We start from the raw sequence: 15,151 nt of genomic DNA on the forward strand, positions 1-15,151 counted from the left end.
AGTACATCTCTTTAAGTTTTATTATAGAATTTTTTTAAAGTTTTTATTTATTTATTTTTAAGTAAACTCTATACCCAACATGGGGCTAGAACTTCTGATTTCAGTTCAGGTCATAATCTCAGGGTGTGAGATCAAACCCTGTGCTGGGCATAAGAGCCTACTTAAGATTCTCTCTCTGCCCCTCTCTTTCTCTTTCTCTCCCTCTCTTAAAAAAAAAAAAAAAAAGAGTTGCATGCTCTTCAGACTGAGCCAGCCAGGTGCCCCACTTCAATTTTAAATGTACATCCATAAAGTAGCCAGTGTGAACTTTTTTATGATTCACTTCAAAGCTGTGTAATTATTGCTTCCTTAGTTTATAGATTTTTAAAATAAATCATCTTTCTTTTTGCTTCTTTCCCCCAACCCCGAACAGATTGAAGAAGAGATGTTGGCTTTGCAGAATGAACGCACAGAACGAATACGAAGCCTGCTGGAGCGTCAAGCCAGAGAAATTGAAGCTTTTGACTCTGAAAGCATGAGACTAGGTTTTAGTAACATGGTCCTTTCCAATCTCTCCCCAGAGGCATTTAGCCACAGCTACCCGGGAGCTTCTGGTTGGTCTCACAATCCTACTGGGGGTCCAGGACCTCACTGGGGTCATCCCATGGGTGGCCCACCACAAGCTTGGGGCCATCCAATGCAAGGTGGACCCCAGCCATGGGGTCACCCTTCAGGGCCAATGCAAGGGGTACCCCGAGGTAGCAGTATGGGAGTCCGCAATAGCCCTCAGGCTCTGAGGCGGACAGCTTCTGGGGGACGGACAGAGCAGGGCATGAGCAGAAGCACGAGTGTCACTTCACAAATATCCAATGGGTCACACATGTCTTATACATAACTTAATAATTGAGAGTGGCAATTCCGCTGGAGCTGTCTGCCAAAAGAAACTGCCTACAGACATCATCACAGCAGCCTCCTCACTTGGGTACTACAGTGTGGGAGCTGAGTGCATATGGTATATTTCATTCATTTTTGTAAAGCATTCTGGTTTGTGTTTACTAATTGGGATGTCATAGTATTTGGCTGCCGGGTTTTGTTTTGTTTTTTAACTTTTGGAAAAATTTTGAAAAGGGGAATTGATGTGTGTATATAAAAAGAAACCAGCTAGATTGGGGGTATTTGCTGAACACTGAAAAAATAGAATGCAGCACAGTGGCTTGAGTCATCACTTTGGGGCAACTGTATCCTAAGAAATTTGTGAGAAGATCTAAAGCCTTTCTCCATACCCCAGATTCTCATGAGCCATTCACGGCAGGCAGCATATGCTGAAACAAGTGATTATGGAAACACACCTGTATCCCCTCATCAGTGTATTTTCTTTATTAAATTGGTCTGACTTCTCAGCCTCATTTGGAGTAAAAAAGTGGAAATCCATGAACACTAAAGGGTTGCATTGACTTTTTCAGAGAGTAGAAAACAACTTAGTTCTTTTTCTGAGTGCTGCATAGGTTTGTCAGTTTTTGTTTTTGTTTTTTGTTTTGTCCGTTCAATTGTGCCTTCTTTGTGGCATGGTGAGATGGAGGTGCTTCTGGAGATCACTGAGTTGTGTGGAAATTGTATCAACAAACCTGTGAGCCTTCAAAGGGGAGAGCAGAGGGTGAGAGAGGCCCCTGAAAGTTCATGTGGTGGGTATGTTCAGCAGCAGAGTGAGGAGATGAAGCCTATATATCCTAACGTTTTGTTGCTTATACTGTGATATTCTCATCCTAGCTAAGCTCTGTAACTCCCAAGACCCCAAACAGTACTTTTACTTTGTACAAAAACAAAGACATATAGCCAATACAAGTCAAATGCCAGAGGCATTTGAATGATGCCATATTTGCAAACTGCCATCCATTGGAATTCTCATCACACTACAAAGACATAATTTGATTACCCCCCTTTGGCTTATGGGATTTCCTGTTTACAAGTAGAATAGCCATTTATTTAAATGTGTAGTTGCCATAGTGAACCAGGAGTCACTGAGCCAATGACTTTACCAGCTGCTGACTAAACCTCATCACCACTGTAGATTTTGCTGCATGTGCAGGTCCTTTTTTTTTTTTTTTTTTCCTGGCTGTTTTTGTTGCTGCAATACTTCACAAACTTCTAGTTCCTTGAGACTTAGTGACCTTTTGGCATCATGTTAACATCACACAATAGGAAACACCACTTCCAGAAGTCTCTAGCCTCAGTGCTAAAGTACTACTGAAAAGGAGCTAGCAAGTTTGGCAAATTAATTAAAAAAAAAAAAAAAGTTATAGTGGTCAGGGAATCTATTAACGAAAGCTAACCTTTTTTCCAGAGAGGGGCGTATTTTGTTTTGTTTTGTGTTGTTTTGCAATGAAGGATCAACCCAATGCTAGAAGTCAGATGTTAGTTGGTATTCCACAGCCAGTGTGGAAGTTGAGTTGAAGGTGGGAAAGGAGCTATGAGTAGACTTGAAGGAAAAAAATGTCCTTTCCAGTGAGATTAGAGTTTCTTACAAGTTACTTCTCCTGCCCCCTCCCCAGTTGTCTTGAAGAACCCTTGCTGCTAACTCTGGGTCCTACTTTTCATGTGGTCAAGTTAGAATTCTCTAAGTCCATCTCAATGATACTCTTCACCTAGACCTGACTAATGACCAAACAGTAATCCATCACTGTTGAAATCTTGGTTTTGTCATCCAAATTTAAGTCTTCCCCAGGTATGTCAGCCCAGTCCCCATGAATCCTCCCCTTTAGGAGTTTCTGGCATTCATTTAAAGGTAACTGGAAGAAAAATTAATATTTTAATGTAAATCTTTTTAAAACCAAGATAACAGTAGAATTCACGCTCAATTTTAGGCAGTGTTTCAGGTAGCACTCAGATACATTGTCCTTTTGGCCATGCTCAAGATTACCAGTTTTTAGGTGAACATAACATGCACTTGTCCTGTCTAATGAAGGGGGCTTTTAATTTTCTCAATAACTTTTTTTGCATTAAAATATATAGTATTTCAAAAAAAAATTGAGAAATGTATACCTGTTTGGAAGAAAATCATAGGAGAGGTCTTTAGAATTAATTAAGTGTCCAAAAATGTAATGGAATTTGATACCTTTTAAAAAACTATTATTCAGTCTGGCCCATCTGTACTACTGGAGGGGTGGAATAGGGGAGCAGATTAGTTTCGCATACAAAACTCTTTAAAATCCAAAACACTACCAGTGATACATGTTAAAGTCTACTTGTGGACTTAAATTAGTCAAATTGAGTTACTGAGTTCATATATACTTGTAAAATTGTGATTGAACACTGACTCCAGATGTCTATCCAGTAGGGCTTTGTATCTGATTTAATTGTGTGGCAACCAGTTTTACATGTAGGTCATGACTATACCTGGATTATTCCATTAAGTTAATTTTAATTAAAATATTTATAGTTTGCAAAAATAATTCCAGTTAATTGGTTTGTGTGTGTTTGTAAGATCTAACGTCTGAGGAATCTCATACGTGGTAGGAATCATCAAAGAGTAAAACTTGTAGCAGGGCAATTTGAAAGGTTTTGAGAGATCCTAAAGAAAGAAGCAGGCACTTTCTGAATCGGTGTACAAATGTCAACATTTGCAAATTAATACTACCTCCTCCCCAGTGTTGGTGTTCACTTGGTATATATGTATTTAAGAAAATAAAAAGTATGGGAAATTTGTCCAGCATATCAGAAAGTTGCAGTGCTATATCTGGTATCCAGAGCTTTGCAGTAAAAAGTTTCTTGTGTTCACTGTCTCTCCCTTTTTTAAGTTAGCATTTTAAAAATGCAAAACCTCATACCTTGAAATATATTACTCCTAATTGGGTTCCCTTCCTTTTGCACATATGTTTTCTCCTTTATTAAACTTCACTCTAACCCCAAATTATAGTATCTGAAAGTATTTTTGTTGATACAGATAATGTTAGCTGGAAAATGTGTTTATATTATTTTTATTTAGAGCTGCCATTCCCTTTATTCATTTCTATGCCTAGAGATGAATAGTCCTGCCTTTGAACCACCCCCACAGGTATAATATGCTTGGCACCCAAGGCCAAGGATTTATTGGTGAATTGAACTTTTTAGCATAGTCATGATTTCCAGCTGCCTAGACATCAAGTCAAGACCATTCAGTACACTAAAACTGTCCTTGACACTCCCTCCTGTTTTTCTTCACCCTCTATCCAAAAATTGAAAACTCTATGAGTATCTTTTTCAGACCATAAGGCAGACTTTAGTAACTTTCTACTTCTTTAAGTACTAAATGTCTGGCATTTTAAACTTTTATAGAATACATTGTGTTGGACACTGGAATAATACTGTTTATTTTCACCTGTGAAAAATATTGTACTTGAAACACCTCCTTTGCATTTCTCCATGTGTGCCATTCACTAGTGGAAATAAATTGTATTATACCATGATCTACTGGCTTTTTAAAACTGTGTTAAATATGCACATTTTGGTATAGCTATTATCATTTGTATGTATATATTGTATATACATATGAGTGTCTATATGTGTGTATAGGTAGGTGGATGTAACTCATACTGTACATTTCCATCAGGGCGCTTAAGGTTCTGTTATTTTGTTTGTTATTTCAGTCCTCAGTTAGGGCAAGAATGCAAGTGTTTCTTAAGAATGAGTATTCTGGGTTGATATTATGAGAAGGTGGTCATTAGATGCAATCTTTTCTTTTTACTCCCTTCTTAGCACTTATGTGGGTGGAAAGAAAGTTAAGTAAATGTGGAACCATAAGTTGCAATGCAGTAAAATATTGCTGGGGGAGGAGCCAGTCAGTGTTACTGTGAGTTTGTGTTGTGATGCCATAAAAGATAAGTGATGCAGAGAGAAATGAACCGTGGAAATTCAAAACCCTGGTGGTGATTCCTCTGCAAAGATGATGACAAGAACCAGGAAGTCACAGTCTCCTTGTGCGCAATCTAAACGTGCATCTCAGGAGTGATTCCATTGATCCTCTTACTCTTTTTTACTCCATTAATACTAATACTTACAAATTTTGCTGGGCTGAAACAGCCACCAAGAAAGGAATTACTGCTAAAGCATCTAAGGTTCTCCTAAACTATGAGATCAACGGGAAATGGCCACTGGGAGAGGATATGGTATTGGTGTGGGGCTTTCTCCCTTGAGCTGCCTCTTCTTGCTTGCTGTTAGTAAGTTCTTCGTGCACCTTCCAGCCCTTCTGAGCCACTACTATTCAAGCACAGATTTGGCCCAACACAGCAACCCTTTCCTGGGAGGTTTATATGGTCCTGCATTCTGTCCCATGCTCACAATGTGAAGTGTTTAGTGTGTATTCAAGTCAGAAAATAATATATCAAGGTGTATAAGTGTGAATCTCCTATAATGATGGAAGAAGAGATTCTTGTTTCTTAGATAGAAAACTACCTTCTCTAAGGAACAAAGACAAAACGTGGGCTGTCATCTTTGAGCTGCTTACCAAAATACAGATCATTATTAAAGAGAAATGAATTCTATTTTGTTTTTCCCTCATCAACGTGATAGTGCCCCCAACCAGGTTGTAGCATTGCCTTTGAGAAGGCACTCCCTCACTCCTAGTTAAGAACTGGAAATCTCCCATCCTCAGATTCCTTAAAGGATGAAGTGTGTGCTGTACACTTAGCAGACTTGCCTCTTGTATGCAAGGACTACTGATTGAAGTCTATTTTGCTGTGTGTGTGGTCATGTTGTCTGCACTTTTATGAAATCACCACAATAGGTCTACATTGGAAATGACTATTAATTTGTAAGGACGTAAGTTTTATTTAAACACTGTAGAGCAAGAAAGTGAAGCTGAGAACTCTTCCGTTAATGTACATTTATATTTTCTACTGAATTCTGGTAGCCCCCTTTCAAGTCACGTTGACTAATTTTCCCTCGTTTATATTCAAATTTCCAAAATTTCACTCACGCAAGGGAAGAGAGCCCATTTGGCCTAATGATAGTTTTCAGATTATAAGAAATAGAAATTAGTATGCACCTTATCTGCCTGTTGTGGGTTTCTTAAATTTGCACTTCCCTCCCACCCACCCAAAAATAGATATCCTTTAAAGAAAATAAAGGCAGAGAATTAAAACTGGGGAGCCACTTACTATGTCACCATCACTGTTAACTGTTTCCCAGCAAATCCTTTTTGAAGTTTCGGAGATTTTTTTTTGCGTGTATGTATGTGTCTGTTTGATTATGTCGGGTTTATTTTTTTATTTTTAAATATACAAGAGATTCTTCTTTAATAGAGAAAAAAGTTAATCCTCTCTGAAACAGGATGCCCACTGGATATACCAACCTGGACATCTGTAGGTAGTTTGCCATGAAAAAGTGGAGAGAAGATGAGACTTCTGAATGAATGAAAAGGGTATCTTGACGCCCAAGGATTCCCCCCAAAGTACGGGTAATTCAGCCTGCACAGTTTCCTTTTCGCTCATAGTTTTTAGCAATTATGAGTGAAAAATCATGTAATTATCTGTAAATATGTAGCTAACAAATTGACCTAGTTTCTGTATTTTTTTGTTTTTGTACTAAAGTTTATAAGTCTGTGTGCCAGCTAGAGAGGAGTTGCTGTCATTGCCAGTTGTGGTCCTAGCATCTAATCCTGAAACCATCCTAGGTAACATTTTTAGAATTAATGCTTAAATGTTGTTAAACAGGGGAAAATGAAGCTTAATCATTGGTCAGGTTTTACATCTTTTGAAGCAAAGTCATTTTATTTAATATAATGATTACATGTTTTCAATCATGAATGAGGTAGGGAGCCTCCCTCCCCCAGTGGCCATGTTTACAGAAGTGTGTTTTGTCTATAAAGTGCAAGAGTTTTAATGTTTATGTAAATTATGCAGGTGATAACATTATGGCTTGGAACTGTTTATTGGGCTCTGTAGCTGAATTTTCAAATGAAATGAACTATGCTAACTGCTGGCACATTGATCCCATTTCTGGAGCATTTTTCCTATTTCCAGAATTACATATGTTGCTTTGTCATTATCCCCACTAAACCTTTCTCTGAAATGCCTTGTAGCCTAAAGTATGAAAGGCTGGTAAACACAGACGAGGGAAATGCATTTTTAAAAATCCATGAGCCCTTATTTGTGTGCTTTCAGTACTCCTATGTTTCAGTGGCAACTCTGAGGTCAGTAGAGTTTAGAAATGAGATACCACTGTTAATGAAAAGTGTGTACTCTTTGCTTTTGCATGGCTTGGCTTAGCTTCAAAGATGTATTAGGGCCACTTGAAAGCATGAAGACCAGTCATGTGGGAACAGGTTTCTCTCAGTGGCACATTTTGCTTCTTCTGAGCCCTCAAATACATTGCCTCAGCATGAACATTATTATTATACATTGCACATGGTCATGGAGTGAATTATGTGATTTAAAGATGTAACTGCTTAATGTTTTCAGATTCTGGCTGGTCCGTGTGACTATTTGGCACATATCAAACAGTGAGAGGTTGGGGGTCCTGGAACCCTTCTAACCCTCTTTTTGTCATAGACAACTGTGTTTAGTTTATTAAGATGTTGGCTGCCCCTGGTGTGTTGCCAGATAGCTCTTTTTTGGTGCCCATTCCAAATGTGCTTCCTTGCATTTTGTAATATCAAAGAAACCACCACCCCTTCTCCCCAACATTTTACGTGTTACACCTTTTATTCCACATTAAATGGGAATCGTGCCTACTTAGAGTGCCCCATCAATTAGTTACGTACAGGTGTTCTAAAGTAACCCAAGCCAGAGACAAAAGGTGGAAAAATTAAAAAATAAATAAATAAATAAAGTTCCTCTTGAGGCCAGTAATTTATCTGACAAGATATTTTACCACATTATCTTGACACTTGATATATGGAAGTTGCAGGTAGTTTTATAGGGCAAAATCCAAGTGGAGAGGATATGTGGGGTTTCTATTAGAAGACAGTTTTGTTCTTATTTTACCTTTCCTTTTACGATTCTTCTCTGCTAGTTTAGAATAGGTTAATCCTCCAAATTTATTTAGTTTTGTTTTTTATCTCTTAGAGAAATTTTTACAAAAGCAATGGTCTGATGTAAATAACATTTTAAAGTAATAGTGCACATAACTTTCCCAGACTATTCCAACCAGATAATTTGTAAATGCTTTAGAGTTTTTTAAATTAACACTTGTGTTGCTAAATCCTATTTATGTAAGTCTGCTAAAATTTTTAACCCATTTAAAACTTAAGACAGACATTTAAATAATGGATGGGTTACTCGGAGCAATCTAGCTTTCAGAACCCCCTTGTTTTAGTATATGAAAAAGATAGCCTAATGCGCATTAATGAGGTTGGAGAGACTTTGAGAAATATGTATAGTGTATATTTTAAAACAGCTTTGCTTGTATTGTGAAGATTTAAAAACAAACTTGAGATTTTTAACGTAACTATTAACACAGTTTTAACATAAGTTATCCCACTGGGTTTAAGAGCATCTTGAATGTATAATCCTTTTTGTAACCCAGGTTGGTTTCTGCTTTCACCAGTCATCCAAACATATTATTTATGTTTTTAGTTTTATATACTCATTTCCCTTTGTTTTCCTCAACCAGCATGATTTTTTTGCACATGTATTGTAGAAATTTTTAAAAAGAAAAGTTAATACATCGTTTTCTCTGAATTTTCTTCACTTCTCTCTTCCTTTCTACTAACTCCTTACCTTGAAGGCCATATCGCTCCATTTGCATTATTTGTGCAAATTCCAGGGTTGGTTTTTATTTTTATTTTTGCTATTTACCTAAAAAAAAAAGAAAAATGCTTCAGTCAATTGCTTTTTTATTTAAAAAAGAAAAAAGAAAAGAAAAAAAGCTGTAACCTTATCATTTCTGAGTAGACCATTGAGAGATGAACGCACACCTGCAGTAGCCAGGACCAGCTTTGGTGGCTAAAGGGAATATTTTAACTAAGCAAGAAGTTCTTTTCTAAAAGTGGTATGTATTATTCACAATCTCTTTCAGTTATTCCCACAAGTCAGGGGTCCAGATAAAATGAGGGTTATCAGCTAACTGATACGTTATCATTGAGGTTCATCAATGAATTTGTACATTTCTAGTTCCCTTTGGTGAAGGGAAAAATGATGACTTTGCAAGACCTAGATTTTGGCTTGGTTTCTTGCCTCCTTTTTTGGCAGCCTTCATCTTCTCATCTCCCAAAGCCCTTGAGCCTGTAGGGTTTTCGTGGTAGACAAAGGACTTGTGGTCTTTTAAAACTAGGACTGATATTTTGGTGAGAGATTATTGTGTTGAAAGTGATGTTCTGCCACTTTACCAATGACTAATTTTAAATATACACAGTCCTCTCAATTTTCGGACCAAACAGACGCCCACAGTGGAGGCTTATTATCAAGGGTTGCAATGGGGAGGAAGCCTCTCCCTCACTGTCAGCACCAGCTGGTAAAGGTGACTGTACAGATGTGCATTTTCCTTTTGGTAGAAATGGTCCGCAGCACTAACTGGTAAGGCTTATTGTACAGTATATTGTCAGTATTCTTCTGGTTCAACATACCTTATAGTTCATATATAACCTGTATTAATTGTATAGATTGTGCATTTAAAGCTGTTACCAAGTTGTCAGAACATAAGAGCGAAAACAAGGTCATATGTAATATTTTGTTTGTAAGTATCCTTTGTATCATAGCAAAGGAAATGTTTAAAAAAATCAACTGTAATAAAGTAATTTTAGTACACAGAGTGTCTGCTTAGCTTTTTTAAGTAATTTTACTTCCAAAGATAAAGTATATTTCAATTAAGTGACTATTGGATAATCTCAGACACTGTGCTGGATGTTGGTGTTATTATAAAAATGTGGAGGAGGTGGGTAGGAGTGAACTCCCTGATGTGGACGTAAACCCTCTGGTCTAACTGCCTCAGATTCTGTTGGCCCAGAGAATGAAGTGGCCTGTTGTGCTGTGGGTGTGGGGTGACTCTACTTTAGGTTCTGATGGTCTGATGCAGGTTCTTCCGTTTTGTGCCGACCCGTGTTCCAGTCTGTAGGATTCCACTGCCTCCCACACACATGGACACGTGAGTGCATGCAGTTCTTGAACCTTGTAAAAACTTCAAAAGGTGGTCTCACCTTTTGATGATTTGAAAATCATATTTTTTGCCCCTGTATGGGACAAATATCTAATCTAGGCCCGTTGCTTAAAACATTGTTAAAGTGACCATTTTTGTAAGAAGGCTAATTTGGGGAGAAAGAGTTTCATGTTTTTTAATTAGGAAAGTTGTAAGTGTCGTTTTTAAAAGTATTGCCTATTTTATTGAATAGAATATTGTCTGGAAAAGCACTTCCAACTTTTAACACAGCTTTTTAACTCCTAGTATGTTGATACTGAGCTATTTTGAGATTAACGTTTTATGTGGTGTAATTTGCCTGGGTTAAAGCAACTAGGTGGGAGAGCCAAGATTAGATCCCAGATCCCCTATCGCCAGCATTTCCAACATCCTACCTTGAATTTGGAGGAACTCAAAAAAGGGTTAAGAAACAAGATTTCTTTCTGCTTTGTCCCCACATTTGGGCTCTTTGGGCTATCATGGAAGGAGAGTATTGTAAAACTTGTAGCCTGTATCCCCTATCAACAACTCAAAACGTCTAATTTGTCATTGTCTAAATGCATCAAAGATGCTCCGAGTTAGGAGTCAAAGCCCATCCTACCTGACAGTAAAAGAAATTTGAACATAAATAAAAATTTACCACAGCATTTGGCTAGCTCCACAGCCCCAGTGGTGATAAGCCAGCGCTGTCACTTCCATCTCAGAGATGCCAGCAGCAGAACAAGGGCTTTCCTGTATGTGTTGTGGTCAATTAGTGACTTTAATTGCTACTATGTCTGCAGATACTTGTTCTTAATGGTAGAGGGAGAGAGAGTTGCGGACGGTGTTGAGGCTATGCAATAAACAACTTTAAGGGTGCCATTTATAGATGAATGTGCATGGCTTCCCCACAGAGTTGCGTATTGGGGAGCTGCTCTGAGGATGAATTCTTTCCCCTTTTGTTACCATCCTTTACATTATGAAGTCTGAAATGAGCATTATTGATACTGTCATCTCAGCCAGTGATGGACTAGGAGAAGGCAAAGTATTGATAAACAGCGCTGATTTGGGCTCTGGTGTTTAGCTCCATCACTAAAATGGTGAGATCTTAAAGGCACAAGGTCTTCTCTGACCAGCATTTTTAAGAACTAGGAACACAGATGGATTTTGGTCAGTGGAACAAATGAACCAGCGTGAAACCAATTAGCTATAACAAGGTTATCAAATTGTGTATGTGCACACGTGCTTGGGAAGGAGGTGGGGAGAGTTTGGCCTCAACTGGGCAACCCAGGACCCAGCTCATGTAGGCCCTTCCCAACTTTGCAGTGGAATAACTGGAACTTCTTGGCCTTATAAGAATTGGAGAATACATTCAGATCTGAAAGCAGATGCCACCTCATCATAGAGGTCTTTGAGCTCCAGTTGATGGACTGTCCTAAATTAAGGCCTATTGGGGGCGCCTGGGTGGCTCAGTCAGTCAAGCGTCGTCCTCTTGATTACAGCTCGCCTCATGATCTCAAGGCCCTGAGATTGAGTCCTGCTTTCGGCTCTCCACTCAGCAGGGAGTCTGCTTCTCTCCTCCCTCTGCACCTCCCCCTGCTCATACTCCCACTCTCTAAAGTAAATCTTTAAAAAAAAAAAAAATTAGGGCTTATTTACAGTCTCAGTCTTTTCATATGGAACTTGTCAAATAACTTTCCCAAAGTCACACAAGTCACAGATAAAGTAGGAACTAGAACCCACATCTCCAAGCTGCTTCAGTACTCTGTATTCAATGCCCAAATCACTAACTGCTCAGTGGGAAATATCTCTATGTAGGTACCATTGATGATCAGGGAATTTTGAGCTTGCTGGGAAATTATTAGCCCAGAGCAGGAGGCCTGGTTGTTGATTAAACAGAGCTGCCACTGGTGAGTGTCAGGAGACACAAAGCTAGATGTAGCCAAGTGAAGCAACAGCCAGTGAACAGAGAATGTGCAGGGAGGCTCTGTTAACTGCAGGTAGGTAAGCATGTATGGCTCAGTACACATAGGACTTCAGAAGACAAACAGTGCCTTTGTTTCCGGAGATTTAAAAAATAATGACATTCCATTGTTGCAGGGAGACTGCAATTTATTATTCAGAAGCAAACAAGTTGGAGAAGTTTTTGTTCAGCCACACTAGTGATAAGTACTAGGGTATTACCTCATTACACAGGAAGGCTGGAGGCAGAGGGGCTAGAGACATTTATTTTTGATGTGTTAGTGTCTTTTGTTTGTTTTAATGAAATTCCACTTTTCCTCAAACTCTTAGTTCTTCCTGGACACTTTAAAACATCCTCTGGTCACTTTGGCAAGGTTATTTTCATTAAAGTCTTTATGTCTCTCCCAACTCCCGGAATCTGGATCAGGTCTGTGATCTCCTTGATTCTCAAGCCAACCAAAAGTCTTTACAACCCACCGAGCTCATTCACATTATTTCGGTTCACGGACTCCCAGATGAGAAGAGACCTTCTACCTAATCTAGGCCACCCTGGGGGCGCCTGGCTGGCTCAGTCGGTAGAGCATGCGACTCTTGATCTCGGGGCTGTGAGTTCAAGCCCCATGTTGGGCATAGAGCTTACTTTAAAAAAAAAGAAAAGAAAGAAAGCTCATTGAGGACACTTATTTCTTGGCATATGTCCCACCATGATGTGTGCCGAACAGCAGTCTAGCTTGCATGTCCCACCAGTGATGTGGGAATTCCTGCTTCCTGAGGCATTCATGCTGTCTCCGGGCACTCCCTGTGTATGACTTCTCAATCTTGTCTCTGCCAGTGGTGATAACTAGGGAAGATTTCTTCATCCTTTGTGGCTTAGAGAATCACAAATACTCATTGGCGTTGTTACCAAATTCTACCCAAGTGGCCAATTGTATCTGCTTGTTTAAGCAGGGAGAGGAATTCATGCTCAAGTTCATTTCTGAAGGAAGACACCTTGGCATTACCAAGCGTGGCTGACTGACGAAAGATCTGTGGTCTGGGTGGGAGATAAGTAGAGAGGAGCTTCTGACTCTGGGGTAATTTTGAGGTTGTCTATAAAGTCAAGCTGATACTTCCTGTGTCAAGGCCTCTTTAACAGTACTCAGGTCTTAGAAAGGATACCTTCACTCAAAACAGAGATGATATCTCCTCAAGAAAGGATTTGGTGCTTCGTTCGGCATACTGTCATCTCTGGCCAAGTCACCCTGGAAACCTACGTATAAAGAACATAAAATACTAACTCTCTCAAGAGAATTAAGTTATAGCAAGCACAGTCTTAGGTCTCAGAGATCCGAAGCCTTCAGAGGCAGTCCTTTGCTTCCTGCATTCTGAACCAATGAGAGGAGACAGAGGACTCCATCTACATCTGAGACCATACCTCCTCTAAGCCATTGTGTTTTGGGGGGTGGTGTTGTTTTCTCTTACCACTTGAAGGTGGTTATAAATAATGAGACCAAAAGGAAGGCAAGCAAGTGAATGAAGCCCGCAAGGATCACTTAAGACTCGAGACCTGGAAAACCAATTCAGTGGTACTGCTTTGGGTTGTCTTAGTTTTATTTTGTTGTTTCTTGTTTCCTCAAACTCATAACGGGATTTTGTTCAAGGGTCACATATTGTCTTAGAATCGTGTGCCTGGGCTGGGGCGCCTGGGTGGCATAGCGGTTAAGCGTCTGCCTTCGGCTCAGGGAGTGATCCTGGTGTTATGGGATCGAGCCCCACATCAGGCTTCTCCGCTGGGAGCCTGCTTCTTCCTCTCCCACTCCCACTGCTTGTGTTCCCTCTCTCTCTGGCTGTCTCTCTCTCTGTCAAATAAATAGATAAAAATCTTTAAAAAAATCGTGTGCCTGGGGTTCTTCCAGCTGGTTTCATATGAGTAGCTGTTCACCAAAGCAGAGCCAATATGGGCGATCCCTTCAGTGTTAGACTGAAGGTCAGGGTCACCCAAACCTGCTTGAACAAGAACTGCACATTCTTGGCAAAATTTGCTGAAAAAGCGCTAATGGGATGATGAGAGAGAAGCAGGTTCCTAAGATAGGTTATAAGCACACGTGGCACAGGGGACACAGAGGAGAAATACCTTAGGGTCTAGGTATTAGGGCCATGGGTCCAAGGGAATGAATGAAGCCTGGGCTGTAACCAAAAGAAAAATGTTCTATGTATATACCGATGCGCCACCCCTGCAAGCTTACTTTCTTATAAAAAAGGGAAAGAAAACCAACCACAATTTCTCCAAAAGCTATTACCTTAAAGAACCAGAGTCCCATAGTATCTGGCCTAGAGAAACAATCCAGAGCTCAGCCCTTGGGGCCCCGTAAGCCCCACAGGTTAAAACCCACTGAGCTGCTTCCCATTTTGCAGTCACTTCTGAATGATCCTGGGGTCCTGCATGGGGGTGGGGACTGCAGCACCCTAATTAACTGAAATCCCTACGGTACCAGATGCTGGGGAAATGGAGGTGGCCAGACATCAGTAATTCCTCCTCAGCAAGCCCTATACAGGGGCTATAAACCAGCAGTAGAACGGCTTCTTTAGATTTCAGTTCCTTGTTATTTCCCCTGCTCAGAAAGGGTGAAAGAATGTCAGATGATGAATGTGGAGGAGGGGGAGCAAGAAATGAGGAAGGAGGGAAGTGATTTTTTTCATGACAGGATAATGTGCCTTAGATATAATAGAGTGTTGTCTGCATTCTGGGATAGTTCAGAGTTTCTTCCTATTTGATCTAGAACATGGCTAGACTAAGATTATCCAAACCTGAAATTCTGGCCCCGGGAATTCCTCATACCGAGCCATAGGACGTGGCTTTTGATAAACGTCTCTCCTTTTTAAAATTGGTTTGCTGTTTGTGAGGGCAGGAGGGACCTTCCTGTCAAAACAGGTGTCTTCTTTCTTGATGACAAATTAAAACAAAACTTTAGGGAAAAGCTCGTAGCAACACATAGAACTAGATGTCCTACGATATCGTTTAATGGCCTCGTTCAAACCAGGATGTGGGATCATTCTGTACCATGCTTTGTTTTACTCTGATCTTCAGCATTATTCCTCATAAAACCAAACACCATAAAACCAGCCAGTGAGTGGCCAGATCCAGGAAGAAGCTTTTTCTACATCA

The 15,151-nt window shown here is 39.8% G+C and overlaps 1 protein-coding gene across 2 annotated transcripts in view; it reads left to right on the forward strand.

Annotated features, from left to right (window-relative positions):
- Positions 1-9,702, forward strand: part of TAOK1 (TAO kinase 1) — a 151,788-nt gene extending 142,086 nt beyond the window's left edge. For both annotated transcript variants that reach the window (XM_087854652.1, XM_045773569.2), the window contains one exon: positions 413-9,702. In XM_087854652.1, coding sequence (XP_087710778.1) covers positions 413-874 — 462 coding nt within the window. In that variant the 3' untranslated portion in view covers positions 875-9,702. The remainder of the gene's footprint in view (positions 1-412) is intronic.
- Positions 9,703-15,151: the final 5,449 nt, after the last annotated feature.

Source organism: Ursus americanus, chromosome 23 (assembly GCF_024610735.1).
Source record: "Ursus americanus isolate L20-20 chromosome 23, mUrsAme1.1.p, whole genome shotgun sequence".
Lineage (NCBI taxonomy): Eukaryota > Metazoa > Chordata > Mammalia > Carnivora > Ursidae > Ursus > Ursus americanus.